At 38.0% G+C, this 15,417-nt stretch overlaps 4 protein-coding genes across 5 annotated transcripts; 3 read left to right on the forward strand and 1 right to left on the reverse strand.

Moving 5' to 3' along the window:
- Positions 1-1,074: 1,074 nt before the first annotated feature.
- LOC103325179 (pentatricopeptide repeat-containing protein At4g21065-like) lies at positions 1,075-3,316 on the forward strand. The gene has a single exon (XM_008227322.2). It carries the CDS (start codon positions 1,151-1,153, stop codon positions 3,020-3,022), a length of 1,872 nt encoding a protein of 623 aa, XP_008225544.2. The 5' UTR covers positions 1,075-1,150; the 3' UTR covers positions 3,023-3,316.
- A 688-nt stretch (positions 3,317-4,004) lies between these two features.
- On the forward strand, positions 4,005-9,296 carry BRCA1 (breast cancer susceptibility1). Its single transcript, XM_089047905.1, has 14 exons — positions 4,005-4,158; positions 4,390-4,443; positions 4,555-4,625; positions 4,701-4,814; positions 4,934-5,403; positions 5,720-5,833; positions 5,950-7,005; positions 7,132-7,232; positions 7,659-7,845; positions 7,926-8,023; positions 8,117-8,258; positions 8,350-8,515; positions 8,643-8,761; positions 8,858-9,296. The coding sequence occupies exons 1-14, from the start codon at positions 4,103-4,105 to the stop codon at positions 9,203-9,205; spliced, it is 3,096 nt and encodes a 1,031-aa protein (XP_088904031.1). The 5' UTR covers positions 4,005-4,102; the 3' UTR covers positions 9,206-9,296.
- A 602-nt stretch (positions 9,297-9,898) lies between these two features.
- On the reverse strand, positions 9,899-11,542 carry LOC103325180 (myosin heavy chain-like protein). Its single transcript, XM_008227323.3, has 2 exons — positions 11,186-11,542; positions 9,899-10,940 (listed from the first exon to the last, which is right to left on the reverse strand). The coding sequence occupies exons 1-2, from the start codon at positions 11,280-11,282 to the stop codon at positions 10,105-10,107; spliced, it is 933 nt and encodes a 310-aa protein (XP_008225545.2). The 5' UTR covers positions 11,283-11,542; the 3' UTR covers positions 9,899-10,104.
- Positions 11,543-12,881: 1,339 nt separating this feature from the next.
- LOC103325181 (F-box protein SKIP19-like) lies at positions 12,882-14,521 on the forward strand. Of its 2 annotated transcripts, none has more exons than XM_089048898.1 (2): positions 12,882-13,401; positions 13,624-14,521. In XM_089048898.1, exons 1-2 carry the CDS (start codon positions 13,037-13,039, stop codon positions 14,354-14,356), a joined length of 1,098 nt encoding a protein of 365 aa, XP_088905024.1. In that variant the 5' UTR covers positions 12,882-13,036; the 3' UTR covers positions 14,357-14,521. The 2 variants fall into 2 exon arrangements, with proteins under 2 accessions (XP_088905024.1, XP_008225547.1); XM_008227325.3 differs by having other exon boundaries at positions 12,884-13,401; positions 13,666-14,521.
- Positions 14,522-15,417: the final 896 nt, after the last annotated feature.

The following is a 15,417-nucleotide window of genomic DNA, read 5'->3' on the forward strand; positions in this document are numbered from 1 at the left end:
CTGCTAAGCTTGCCCCAGCCCCATATTAAGGAACCTTGATCCCTTGGAGGTTCACAGTCACATTCCGGTAGCTCTTTCTTGGTTGATAGTATTTCTTCAACTGCCATTATTTGCAACCAAATAAGAAAAAGCTGAACCTAAACCTAAACGTAAACCTTATAAGAAAGAACTGAAAGTAGCTTCTTAAATCACACACCAAGGGATAACTCTGATTTACAATAAAAGAAAAGAAAAAGGCAAATGTGAGCAGCCAGTCAAGCTCACTTGGATGAGTTTCTTATTGGCATTGCATCATCATAAATCCAATAATCTTACCTGGCCAGTTGCAACTGCAATCTCTGAATACATAAGGTTAATTGGTGTTGAGCTCACATGAATACCAAAAAATGTAGCAGGGTTGTGCACACTCATCTTCACTGAACAATTCATTGTCAGCATATTTGAAAGCACACCAGTTGTGTCTGATCCTTCCCCGAAATAAAAATTATGCACAGCCAAGCTCTAAAGAAAAAACTTAAATTGAAGATCATTTGAAATATAAATACCAATAGAAAGTGAAACAAGAACAAAAGCTTTTTTATTTATTTATGTATTCATTCTGGTCATGTGTGGTTATGTTGGGAGTTACATAGTTGATGTCAGTGTACTTCCCTTGGACTAACATTTGATGGTTATTGTGCCACTATCTTTATATTAACCCTAAAAATTGAGAATATGTATCCTAAAAATTGGGCAAATTCCTTCAAGTTATGTATAGGTGAATGATGATGAGTGATAGAGTTGAAGCTTGTATAGAAATATAAGTAAAATCATATAATTGCAATCCATCAAAATCATAAGTAAAATCCTAAGAATTAAATCATAAGTAAAATCATGTAATTGCAATCTATTAAAATCATGAGTAAAATCATATAATTACAAATCCGGCCAAAATCCATTACATTAAAATCATGTAATTACAATCTGTTAAAATCTCAATTGAATACACCCCCCTAAACTAAGTTAGATAAAAAAAAGTTTATAAAATAAAATGTTAAATATTTTGAAGCAGCCCCAGTCAACAAACCCAAAGCCCAAATTACATGCGAGTACACTATCTACTATAATCAACTCATACATACTTTGCAGCTGACAATTGGAACATGATCTAATGCTCCCAAAACAGCCCTCACTCCTCCACCCATCTTTTCCACATGCATCCTCAGCAACAACCTTAACTCACAACCCCAAAACCCTCTTCTCTTCACTTTCACCTCTCTCACCAGCTTCCCCGCAAAACCCAAAACCACATATTCTCCAAAAGTGCATTGCTCTCTTGCAATGCTGTGCATCCTCCAAGTTGAAGCTGCAGCAAATCCATGCCTTCTCTGTAAGGCATGGTGTTCCACTCAGCAACCCAGACATGGGCAAACACCTCATTTTCACCACTGTGTCTCTCAAAGCCCCCATGCCCTATGCCCACCAGATATTTTCCCAAATCAGAAGCCCTAATGTCTTCACATGGAACACCATGATTAGAGGATATGCTGAGAGTGAGAACCCAACTCCTGTTCTTCAACTTTACCACCAAATGCATGTGAATTCTGTTGAACCTGATACACACACTTACCCTTTTCTTCTAAAGGCTGTGGCTAAGTTGACGAATGTTAGAGACGGTGAGAAGATACATTCCATTGCTCTGAGAAATGGGTTTGAGTCATTGGTCTTTGTTAAGAACACCTTGCTTCACATGTATGCATGTTGTGGCCATGTTGAGAGTGCACACAGGGTGTTTGAGTCAATGTCTGAGAGAGACCTTGTGGCTTGGAATTCTGTGATTAATGGGTTTGCTTTGAACGGGAGGCCCAATGAGGCTTTGACTATTTTCAGGGATATGAGTTTGGAGGGTGTTCAGCCAGATGGGTTCACCATGGTTAGCTTGTTGTCTGCTTGTGCTGAGCTTGGAACTTTGGCTTTGGGTAGGAGGATCCATGTGTATATGCTGAAGGTGGGCTTGACCGGGAATTCACATGCTACTAATGCCCTTCTGGACCTTTATGCAAAGTGTGGGAGCATCAGAGAGGCACAAAAGGTGTTCACAATGATGGACGAAAGGAGTGTGGTTTCTTGGACTGCTTTAGTTGTTGGGTTGGCTGTTAACGGGTTTGGTAACGAAGCACTTGAGCTTTTCAAGGAGTTGAGGAGAGAGGGATTGGTGCCTACTGAGATCACTTTTGTTGGGGTCTTGTATGCCTGTAGTCATTGCGGGATGGTTGATGAAGGATTCAATTACTTTAGAATGATGAAGGAGGAGTATGGAATTGTCCCCAGAATAGAACACTATGGTTGCATGATTGATTTGTTAGGTAGGGCTGGCTTAGTGAAAGAAGCATATGAATACATTAACAACATGCCCATGCAGCCCAATGCTGTTATCTGGAGGACCTTGTTAGGAGCATGCACAATACACGGGCACTTGGCTCTCGGAGAGACTGCAAGAGCCCACATCCGAGAGTTAGAGCCTGGACATAGTGGAGATTATGTGCTCCTTTCCAATCTCTATGCATCTGAGCGTCGTTGGTCAGATGTGCAAAAGGTGAGGAGGACAATGCTTAGTGATGGGGTGAGGAAAACTCCAGGGTATAGCATTGTTGAGTTGAGGAATTGTATTTATGAGTTTACGATGGGTGATAGATCTCATCCCCAAAGTGAAAAGATATACACAATGCTAGCAGAGATCACAAATCTGTTGAAACCAAAAGGGTACGTGCCCCATACAGAAAATGTTCTTGCAGACATAGAGGAGGAGGAAAAAGAAAATGCATTGTCCTACCATAGTGAAAAAATTGCAATTGCCTTTATGATCCTAAATACTGCATCAGGAATCCCAATTAGGATTTGGAAGAATTTGAGAGTTTGTGCAGACTGTCATCTTGCAATTAAACTCATATCCAAGGTTTATGAGCGGGAGATTGTTGTGAGGGATCGTAGTCGATTTCACCATTTCAGATATGGTTCTTGTTCTTGTAGAGATTACTGGTAACATCTGGAGTGCTTTGCTTCTATGAGTCGAGCTCAAATGATAAAGAGGTGTGGCATGGCAGGGATGAAGCTGCCATTGAAGATCTGCATATGACATGCAAAGTTTGGCCATTTTTTGGCTTGACTGGCCAGTCATTTGTTGCGAATCTATGGCCTCTTCTATGCTTTTTGATAGCAATCCTTGACAAAATATTAAGCTCCAAAGAGTTCAATTACAAAATGTCATATCATTATCTTCTAAACATTTTTGTGTTCCAAGTTCTTAATAGGACAATTTCTGAAAAGCTTTGAAGTATTTGCATGGGTTGCCTCATTTCAACGGTTATTACTTTCTGCGGATGTTTGATATCACCATTACTCATCCCACTAATTTGACATATTTAGAAAACTGAAGAGGCACAAAATCAGAAAACAGAGATGGTTTAACAAAAATGTGTGAGAGAGAGTGTTACCAACTTACCCAATGGCTCAAGGTGTACGTTGGCGCATCTTATGTATTTCATCGATTCTGTACATATCCTTATTTTCTTATGAAAATAGGAAAGGAGAATGATATTAGTGGGTTAATCCCTCTTATTCCTATTTTGTCACCTTTGTTTGAATGAAGCTTTTTAAAATTTTCTGTGCCCATTTATTGAAAAACCTATTAGATAATGACACAACAATTTATATGAGAAAATTAAGATATTTAATTGAAATAGTAATTGCAATGATCTAAAAAGTATCAAAGAATATTAAAATGCAATGATCTATTAGAAAATTCAATTATTATTATTTTTTTGTTGGAACATAATATTAAATTGCAATTATCTGAAAAAAAAAAGGGAGAGAGAAATAGCACATTCCAAATTCCAACCCTTAATTGGCAAACGAGCCCTAAAGTTAAAAATTCAAAAGCCGCGAAGAAGCGAAAGCGAGGCGCGTGAAATTTTGGCGGGCTAAAGTTCAAACTGGGGCTTCGAAACGAAGCTTCATCTTGAAAATATAAAAAAGAAAAACATGATAAATTAAAACACTCCGTCGTCTTCTTCTTCTTCTTCTCGATCTGTCATTCTGTTCAATCTTTCTCTCGGATACGAAAATGGAGACTCCGGCCCACCTCGAGAAAATGGGCAGAGAGCTCAAGTGCCCGATTTGGTAACTCTATCTGTACCAAAATACTCCGACTATTTCTGATTTCTGATTATTTTGTATATCAAATGAGCTTTGTTTTGTTGTTGTATTAAAAATCTATTAGTGTTCGGAGCTATAATAACTTCTTGGCAGCCAAACAGATCCGTAACTTGATTTTGCATAGAATTCGTATGTAAGTTTTGAAATTTATTTTGATTTGGCTAATGGGTTCATTTTCCTCTATCTGTTTTACAGTTTGAGTCTGCTGAATTCTGCGGTTTCACTTAATTGCAATCATGTCTTCTGCAAGTAATCTCCTCCTTCCTTGCTATTTGCATATAAATTTTAGGTTTAATTTCAGCTGTATGAAAACTTGGAATATACTTGAACCCATCACTGTTGTTTGCTTATTGTTTACAGCTCTTGTATTGTGAAATCAATGAAATCGGGTTCCAATTGTCCCGTTTGTAAAATTCCATATCGGCGCAGAGGTAGGATCCTTCTATTTTGTGACTAAAACAGGTTCTTGTACAGTCCATTGTTCTTATTAATAACTTTTGTTGCAGAGATTCGTCCTGCTCCACACATGGATAATTTGGTTGGTATTTACAAAAGCATGGAGGTTGCTTCAGGAATTAATATATTTGTCACTCAGAATGCATCCTCAACTAAATCATCAGGTATTTTCCTGTACATGTATTTGAGATGTTATTATGTATAAAGTGTATTTTCCTGTACATGTATTTGAGATGTTATTATGTATAAAGTGTAGTCTAACGTGCGAATTCCTTTATTACAGACGGAAAACTGCAAGCCCAAGATGATGGTCATGATGAGCAAGATATCCCTAAACATTGTCAGGATAGAGATGAGAAACAGAAATCCTTAAGAGGAAAACGATCAAGGAAAACTAAATCCAACCTGAAAAATTCGGGTTCTCTTTCAGTTAAACCTTCATTTCCAACCAAGAAAAGGGTTCAGGTTCCACAGTGTCCTCTTTCAGAAACTCCTACACGCCCTGAAAAGACAGTTGGTAAACTAATGGATGAAAGCTCTAAGCACAGTTCAACAACTTTAAAGGGGAAGCCAATTCTAAATGAAGTGGGAGAACCGATGCTTTCACCTTTCTTTTGGTTGAAAGACAAGGATGAAGAAAATTTGAGTCAGCATACTGATGGTGATCAACTCACTGATAGTCCTCCAAATGTTCCTACTTTCAGTGATATCAAAGACTCAGAAGATGAATACTCTGCTAGATTGACCCCACCAGTGAGTGTATAACCTGCTTTATACTTGCTTTGAAATGGTTTGTAATATTGTTTAGTTGACCTGGCAGTTATGCAAAATTATTGGGCTGGTTTTTTGATTTTAGCTAGGTGCTGCAATGGAAATGAATCTGATTTTTTTATTTTAGCTAGTTGACCTTCCCATTTACTGCTCATTTCTGTTTATGTAATTGAATTCTGTAGTTTGTGAATGAAAAAATTAACTCGATCAAGCTATGAATAATTATGAAGTTTTACATTTCTTTGAAACATCTTGGCGATGCCATAAAGTTATCTTAAGCATTGATAATCTCATGTAGGGCGAAGTGCATGGAAAATCTTCAAATATTGCAGATTTATTTGATAGTGAGATGTTTGAATGGACACAAAGAGAATGCTCCCCTGAACTCTTCCAAAGTCCTTCTAAGATGCAGGTATCAGCTCATTTTTACCTCATGTAATTTCTCTCTTCTACAAATTCTAATATGTAAAGTCCTCCAATTTTGTATGGGCAAATCATGGCTTTCATTAAAATAAAATTGAAATGTAGGTTCCAGACAACGATGATATTGATAGAGTTCAAGTGAAGGAACTGAAAGAAATCTCACAAAACAAGAAATTAGATGAAGCACATTCTGCTAAAAGTGCAAGGTCTAGAAATTCTAGACAAAGTAGTGGAAATATGTATTTTCTGCCAGATATTCCCCCTGCTGGAACGAAAGACGATAGTCAAGTTGTTAGTAATGAATTGAACAAGCAAGGTAGGCAGACAAGGAATATAAGTAAAAGAAAATGCACTACAAGTCATACAGATCCAGGTGCTGATGTTAGTGTTAATGTTAATTCAAAAGGATCTAAAGTATTTTATGAAGAACCAGTATGTAAGAATAATTCTAGTTCTTTGGCCAAGACTTCCAAAAGGAGTAAGAAGGAACATCCATCTGTGGTTGTAATGAAGCCAACATCTGAAAATGTTCATGTCCTCTCAACAGAAGCTGAAACTCAAAATAATGGTGATGACAGGGGGATAACTGAATCACCAACTTCATTAGGAAAGAGTGAAGGTGGTAGTGCACCACCCAGTAAGAAGGCTGGAAAAATCTGTAACGAGGTAAATGCCAAGAGCCGGATGCACTGCCCAGTAAGGTCAAGAAAGCAAAAGATGGTCTCTATGCCAAACAAAATGCTTGAGGAGGTATCGGAAGTACAGAAGCAGGCAAATAAGGATACTACAACTGAGTCGTCTCTTATAAATCTCTCTACAGTTGATAACAAGAAAGCCTCTGAGTTCGGGAACAAATCCAGAAAACTTCCGAGGGAAGCCAAGTTATGTGATCGAGAATTGAAGAATAACAAAAAGGCGAAAGTTTCCTCTGATGGCAACTCAAAGGATGATACTTTTGTTAGGGTTGGAGAGGGTCATGGGAATGTTAATGAAAATGGAAATCAACCCACTGAAAAGATCGAAGGCAATTGTGATGTCACAACTGATCGATCACCAGTGCAGAAGCTTCCTTCATTGACAAACAATTTGGTCTTGCAGAGATGTGAGGCCATTCCTAGTAAAATCCAATGTGCTTTCTGTCTTTCATCAGAAGAATCAGAGGTCTTCCTCACTCCCTTCCCTATATATTTGTTTGGGTGACTCATAACTTAGATTCCTTCCTCATCTGCATATTTTATCTTTAGAATTCAAAGCTGACACCCATTACAATAAAAACAAAAATGACAGGTGTCTGGAGAGATAGTCCACTATTATAATGGCAAGCCTGTTGCTGTGGATCACAATGGAGGACTCAAGGTTATTCATGCACACAGGATCTGCACTGAATGGTATAAAGAAAAGAAATCCTGCAATTTAGCCAAAACAAGATTATGTTTATAAATGAGTTTCTGTTTAACAAGTTTTCATGATTGAAATAAATTTATTTACACAAGCATCTTTGCTTTCCTAGCCCTTCAAATTTTATTTGTTTTCGTAACTGTCAATGCATGCAGACATTGCTGTTTATGCATATATGTACAAAAGCTCAGGCTCTTGTTTTTTTTGTTTCTTTTTAGTTTTGATTATTGATTTGCATTCCAAATTAATATTTTTGAACCTCAGTCAAATGAGGAGAAGGTATGATGCAATTTCTTAGCCAATTTCAGACATTATTATTTGTGACCTTGAAATATGACAGGGTTGGATGGGCTGTGAAAGTCCACTCTAGATTCTTTAGATACTTACAACTTATAAATGCTCAAAAATATGTGCAGGGCTCCCAATGTCTATTTTGAAGATGATACTGCTGTTAATCTTGAAGCTGAGTTAACTAGGAGTCGTAGAATTAAATGTTCTTGCTGTGAAATTAAAGGAGCAGCTCTTGGGTGTTATGAGAGGAGTTGTCGTAAGAGCTTTCATGTCACCTGTGCAAAGTTGATGCCTCAGTGTCGATGGGATACTGTATGTATAATGAAAAGAAGTTTTATTTTCATTTAATGTTTTTCCACGATTCTATTTTAATTCTAAATGTCTTGAATCAGGATAATTTTGTTATGTTATGCCCCCTTCATGCCTCTTCTAAATTGCCAAATGAAAGCTCTGAATCTCAAGCAAGGAGGAGGAAGAGCAATCCTAGAAAGTATGTAAAACTTTTCCCTGAAGATCTAATGTGTATCACAACAAATTTTGATATTCTAAGATTCTCATTTATGCCTTTTTCTCTCTCTTGTAGACAAACTAATGCTGAACATTATAAAGCTGCTGTTAAACAAGACAACACCATGCCTCCAGATCAGAAATTTTGTGGATCATCCAAGAAATTAGTTCTCTGTTGTTCATCTCTCACAAATGCAGAAGGTAAAGAGCTGCTTAGAGTGTTTGCTTTGTTCCTTGTTTCTTTCTTTTCCTTTAAGAAATTGAAACAGTCTAAAGAATTCCATTATTCCTGGTTGGCTTGAACTGCAGGAATCTGTTTCTGGGTTTGAAAGATTATCTGGACTTACAGTTTTAAAGAATTGGGATTCTAGTGTCACCCATGTTATTGCGTCGGTCGATGAAAATGGAGCATGCAGAAGAACCCTCAAAGTTTTGATGGGTATCTTGGAGGGAAGGTGGATCCTGAGTATGGAATGTGAGTATTATTGTTTCTATTTTAAATGTTCTTCCTCAAGAACAGAAGCCTAAAATGAGTGATTTGTATACATGTGCGCATTGTTACTGATAATCTACTCTCTTTCTATGTCTTTCTGTTTGTACAGGGATTAATGCTTGCATAGAAGCCATGAAACTAGTTAATGAGGAGCCTTATGAAATTAACATCGACATTTATGGAATCAGGGATGGTCCTCGACTCGGTAGACTTAGACTTCAGAACAAGGTTGGCTTTTCCTTTAGTGTCATAATCAAAATGTTTAGTACCTGTTACAGTGATTGGAATCATTTTTTTCTTTCTAACAAACTGTTTTATATGCAGCAACCAAAGCTTTTTGATGGATTCAAGTTTTACTTTATGGGAGACTTTGTACCTTCATATAAGGGTTATCTACAAGACCTAGTAATAGCTGCTGGAGGAACTATTCTGCATAGAAAGCCTGTTCCGGAGGGCCAGAAAGCCTTTTCAGCCAGTTCCCCAAAATGTCAAACCTTCATAATTTACAGCTTTGAGCAACCCGAGCAGGGTCATCCTAGCAAGGGTACAATATTGGACCGCAGGCAGTCTGATGCAAAGGCTTTGGCCAGTTCTGCTGGAGCCAAGGCAGCAAGCAATTCATGGATTTTGAACTCCATTGCTGCCTGCAAGTTACAAAGTTTTTCTGAATAGTATATATTACAGAAGCCCTGTACATGTGTAAAACTTCTCCAGAATTCAGTTTCATATTTAATGTATTTATTTTGTGGTTCTTAACAGTAAACATAAATGATAATGTCATCCTTGGTGGCTTCCAATAATTTGTAACTTCTAATCCTTTACTAAGTACCAGTCGTATACTAATAGGAACCAGAGTTGCACAAGGAAAAACGTTAAAACTTAGGGCACAAGGAATTAAATTTTGAACCTAAATCCTATGATGCGGGAAACTTTGTGAATGATGAATAATCTTGTAGACAAACAGTATCTTTCTGTATGTCACAGAGTTTTACAATGTAAAATAATCTTCATTATACAACTCACAAGTGGTACCTATAGGACATTAGGCAATAAGTACAGGCTTGTGCTTATCTCGGAGCCTTGGAATGGAGATTGGTAAGGAAGCAACTGAGATTTCCAAAGAGTTCCATTGCAGGTCAGGCCACTGTTCTTGGGACTATGCCTGCAACTATTGTCTAAGGAGGAAGACAGGTTCGATTACCACATTGTCGTATGAGCTTACACTTATGTGCTGTACATCTCTTCATTTGTCAACTCTTTGATATCCAGGACGAGAAGAAAACTTGGAATTAGACAACTCCTATTGGGACAGTGTAGATGTAACCTAGAAACCTGAACTAGTCAATTGCAACATGAACAACAACATTATGCAACATCACTAATCTCTCTTCTACTTCTGAAACATTACAACTGCCTTCCCCTCTTTTATTTATGTAATTCCAAGAAGGAATAGTTCCATCTTGTCCTGGCAACTAAAAAGAAACAGAACCAACAAAATTGCAAAAGTGGAGAGACCAGGCATTTCTGGTTTCTAGTCACCCTTTGTTCTCATGCAAGTGGCAGGAAGCTATTTATGTAGCATCAATTTCGGTGTTGTGTTTTGCAAATTCGCCTTTCTTCGGGTCGTGCTTGGAGATCCTCGTGCTGAAGCACTCAAACAGACGCTCCAATGCTGATATCTCCTCTTCAACATCTGTTGCTTGCTCATTATCACTTGTGGTAATCTTTTCCTTGAGGGCTCGTATTAGATCAAGGCCTTCTTGAACTTCGACCCCCATCTCCTCCATTGCCGAGTGCATCCCATTGTTTTCCTTCTGTGCATCTTTAATCTTTCTCTTTAAGGATCTGCACCCGTTAAGGGACTTAAGGAGTTGCTCCGAAAGCGCCTTGTTTCGCTCCTGGAGCGCCACATTCCCTTGAATCTCTACCCCACCACACCTCTTCTCTTTGTGCTCTGCTGCACAAGCTTGTACTTTTGCCAACAACTTCTCATTTTGCGCTCTAAGATCATTGATGTGTTCCTCCATTCCACTAAATTCTTGAACCTTTCTTGCAAGCTCTGATGCAATAATCTCCTTCTCCTTTCCCAAACTGGAACACATAATTTCTAGGCTCTTTCGCGCTGCCAAGCTCGCGCTAAGCTGCCTTCTCAACCTCTCTTTCTCATCGATTATTGGCTCCGTAGGCCTTTTGTCCCTTGGAACATTTGGCCTAAGATCTGTGTTGCAACGCCTCAGCTCTGCCCTCCTGCCAATAGATTGAGATTTTTGAATCCTGGTTTTAACATCGTCGATTATGGTAATCATTCCAGCCACCCTTTGCGTCTTCCTGTCATCATTCTCTTTTGTGCAGGCCTCGTTGTGATCATGGATTAGCTTCAATAATAACTTGACATTGGTGGCAATGCCTAAACAAAGAATTTCACAGAGATCAGTACCTATTGTAATGCAATGCCCTGTTTCTTTTTGGCCAAAATTTATTGTGATTGACAAGAAAGGAAAATTCCTTTTGATTCATGTTGGCATTATTAAATGAAAGCAAATTGTTGCAATTAGAAACCACACACAGAGATGTCATTTTGCAATGACTTTCATGACAAAAATGCAGGCATTGAGAAATGAAGCTCAGAATGCATATAATTAGATTAATTACCATCAAAACTATGATCTTCTGGGCGCTCTTTCGGAGTTGTGGAAGAAGCTGGCAATGGCAACACTGCAGGAGATGAAAAAGCTCGAATTCGGTTCATTTTCACCCCGAAAACACGATCGAAAGGATCTTCTGTCTTCAGGGGAATGGAGCTGATAGACTATATAAGATGAAAGTATGAATCTTATGATACAATGGTGGATCAAGATCGAACACAAGTAATTAAAGGGTAGTTTTCTTTTCTTTCTTATTTAATTTGGATAATTAATTTGTTCTAAATCATGCACTAGTTTACTACGATATAATATTTGAGAGATCCAAAAAGAGAGACTGCAAACTGCTTTTGCACTCTCTCTCTCTCTCCTCTCTCTTGTTGGTGGTGGTGTTGTTGTTAAAAACCTCCTCAAGCTGTGTAATATTGAGAATATGTTCTGATGGTTTTGGCTCGTTGGGAGAATTGTTGGTTCTTGGTTGCAATCATGCGCAATTATTGGTGACAGTTTGACGTTTTCTTTGGCATTGGATGCTTTGACTTTCTTACACCCAAAAAAATGGGTGGAGTGGTTCCCATGCAGTCATGTTTGTTCCTCTTGTTGCACTTGCATAAATCTGAATCAGCTCTCTTTAACCTAATTTGCTCGCGGACAATTTAAAAAAAAAAACTAGAAAATTGTTGGTTTGAAATAGAAACCGAACAGATTTAACAAAACATATAAAATAAGTAAGGAACTTGTAATTGAAATGGTTAAGAGTTTTTACACACACGAAATCATTTGTTAGATTTTCTCATTCTTCAATATAACTTATTATATATATATATGGACTAATGACATCCATAGAACTTTTGTTGGATCCTTTTTTCTTACCTAATATTTATTTTTGTTTAGAATAATAATAATAATAATAAAACAGAAGACTCCACCCAAAAGCATGTTACCATATCTCTTCCTTAGTCATTCCTTGTTGACCAGACATGGAATCATATCTCCAATCCCATCCCATGCATGTGGTAGTGACCACCATTAACGCCACAATTACAAGCTCTATTAACAAATAGCATTACCCAGTTGTACCATTTCTTTTGCCACACACACACACACACACACACACTTGTACCTAATCACATATATATTTTATAAGACACTTGATTACTTATTTAGAAAAAGAAAAAAAACCACCTCTGTAGCATCATGCACACACATTATTATGTTCTACAACATGCTGGGATTTTTTGTTTTTAAACGCAGCTTCACGTGTTTCAAATTTTGTGGTTAGGTAGGTAAATATATTGTTTTTGGCTATTTACCTTTAGGTTGTTTCTTCTTTCGTGCCATCTTGGGCCTAAACAAGCATACAACCAACCAAACCTAGAAGTCATGGTCTGGCCCAATTATCAGTAAGAGCGTTTTCTTTCTTCTAAGGTGCCGCGGATGTCTGATTTTGAAATCATTAATCTGCAAATTAAGACCCTTTATTTTAGGAGATTTTGTGAACAAAACTTGGGCTTTTCGGTTCGCGCCCTCCACGTGGTCGGTCTTTTTACCAGTTTGCTTTCTTTTATCACTAGACTAGATCCGTTGGGTGTTTTTTTAAAAAGTCTTTGGTGCACAAAATAGCAAGCATTTAAAAAGTACGGATATAAACCTTTTTATAAAAATAAATAAATAAATAAAAACCACGGTCGAATGTAGGCCCAGAACCAACCAAAACGCTTGTATCGCACTTGTTCCGAAACTTCGTATTTGATCAGTGATTTTGCCACTCTCCAGCGGCAAACCCTAATCCTCCATTTTCCCAAGAATCCCCGTTTCGAAACTTTCCCGCACAATCCCAGAATCCAAACAACCAAAACTCATGGGCAAGAAAAGAAACAAGAAGACCCTCGTCTGGAGGCCCAAACCCAAATCCAGAACCCCCCCAGCCGAAATGCGAAACTGGCTGGACCTTCCACGGGACGTCACCGTTTCGATACTCTCGCGACTCAGAGCGGTCGAGATTCTGGAGGGCGCGCAGATGGTGTGCATGGCTTGGCGCATCATCTGCAAGGACCCTCTCATGTGGCGCACCATCGACATGGCCAACGATGCCGATTACGACGACATGTTCTACAACTTGGATGCGATGTGCCGCCACGCAGTGGATCGTAGCTGTGGCGGTCTGGTCGATGTCAATATCGAGCACTTCGGCGACGACGATCTGCTTAAGTATATCACTGACAGGTATTCAAAATTTTATTTTGTAGATTGTTTTGGTGTGAAGATTTTATTAATTTCTTAAACTTTGCTCAATAGATTCCCCAAAATTAGTCTTTTTGTGATGTTATATTCAATTCGAAATTAAAAATTGCACAGGAACAGAGTAACCCATGTAGATTTGCTTGATCATTTGTTTTGTTCTTTTTGGAATCTCCTTCCAAATTCCAATGATAATATGTTGATTAGAATTTGTTTGGCTGCATTTCTGTTTCTGTGTAATGGCTATAGTTGCGGTGGGATCAGACGTCTCCGGCTAGTTAGTTGCTATAGCATATCACGCGTGGGGTTGGGTAAGGTGGCTTCGAAGCTTACTCTGTTAGAGGAGCTTGAGATCTATGTATGCAATCTGTCACGTACATCTCTAGAAATGGTTGGGCGCTCTTGCCCTCTTTTGAAGTCATTCAAATTGAACAGGCCCGAATTTTCGGTTTATGGGATCAGTGGGTTTGGTGCCTATGATGGATTTGATGATTGGAATGATGATGAGAATGGTGATGAGAATGGTGGTCCTGTGATTGATTCTTTCGGGAAAGATGATGAAGCACTTGCTATAGCAGGAACGATGAATGGTTTACACCACCTTCAACTTTTCGGGAATCGGCTCACCAATGATGGCTTGAGTAAGATTCTTGATTGTTGTCCTCATCTTGAGTCACTTGATCTGCGCCATTGTTTCAATCTTGATCTGAAGGTAGCTTTGGGAAAAAGATGTGCTGAACGAATTAAACAGTTGCGCCTTCCCAATGATTCCATTGATGACTATGAATTTCGTACTGCACCATGTGACTATGGATTTTATAATGATTCTGAGGACTTTGACTGTGATGATGATTATCCTTATGATTTTAATGGATACTACTCGGATGATAGTGATTTCTATGATGATTTTACCAAAATTCGATTCTCTGACCTGTTTTGAATTCGAGACCGTCAAGCAGCTGAAATCTGGGAAACAGAGGGTGGTATTGAATTTGGAGGGGAGAGTGAGAGCTGAAACTTTTTGGATTGCCCTTGTAAACTTGCTGTTTTATGAGAACAATGTCAAGTTTTCTATTTTGATCATGGAAAGTTGGTTGATTATATATATATATTTAGGTTTAAGAGCTTTTTATTATCATGTCCCTGGCCATTGTTGTTTAATTATTTTTATTTTTATTTTAAAGAAACAAAAAAGACAACTTGATATGAAATAATATAATAGATGAAGGTTGAATCTAGATTTTAATTGACACCATTCCTTGTAAACTTGCTGCAATTTGATTATGTTAAAGATTTTGGACAATAAAATTATGAAAAAAAATCGAAATTTTTTAAAAATCCTAAAAATTATGATTTTTTCCTATAAATACATATAAATACCCTTCACTTTCAACATCAATTCTCATACATTTTATTCTACTTATACAATTACTCAACATATTTTTCACTCTTCACTCAACATTTTCATCTCTTTCACCTTGTAATTTTAGTTTTTATTTTTATGGCTTCTTCTATTGAAACCAGGGGCGTGGAGCACCATGGAAGATGTGGACTTCCCATTTCGAGCAACCTCATCCACCTGAGATACTCCATATAAGCTTTTTCCGAGAAGGCCCAAAACCCCAGAGCATCACACTTTTGAACAAAGTATGCATCATAATTGCAAATATCATGCATGATTTTATTGAACAAGTGGGGTTGCATTCTAAATCGCCTTCGAAAATCAACATCAGTACAAAGCAGTTGGGATAAAATAATCTTCCAAAGATTCTTACCTGCCTATGTCGACTTTGAACCACCACGGCGACCTTGGTTCTCTTCCTCTTCCATTGCTATGAGAACTTGTTCATCAACTTGCCTCTGCAACTCATTGATTTTTCTACGGTTTCTCTCCTTTCTTTCTCTCTCATGCCTCTCCAAGCATCTCCTATATTCTTCCATTGAGAATGAATGGAGTATGAATGCTAAACTCTAAGAAATGAAAATATTGAAAGATGTGGT

The sequence above is a fragment of the Prunus mume genome, linkage group LG3 (genome assembly GCF_029339155.1).
Source record: "Prunus mume cultivar Tortuosa linkage group LG3, ASM2933915v1, whole genome shotgun sequence".
NCBI classification, from domain to species: Eukaryota; Viridiplantae; Streptophyta; class Magnoliopsida; order Rosales; family Rosaceae; genus Prunus; species Prunus mume.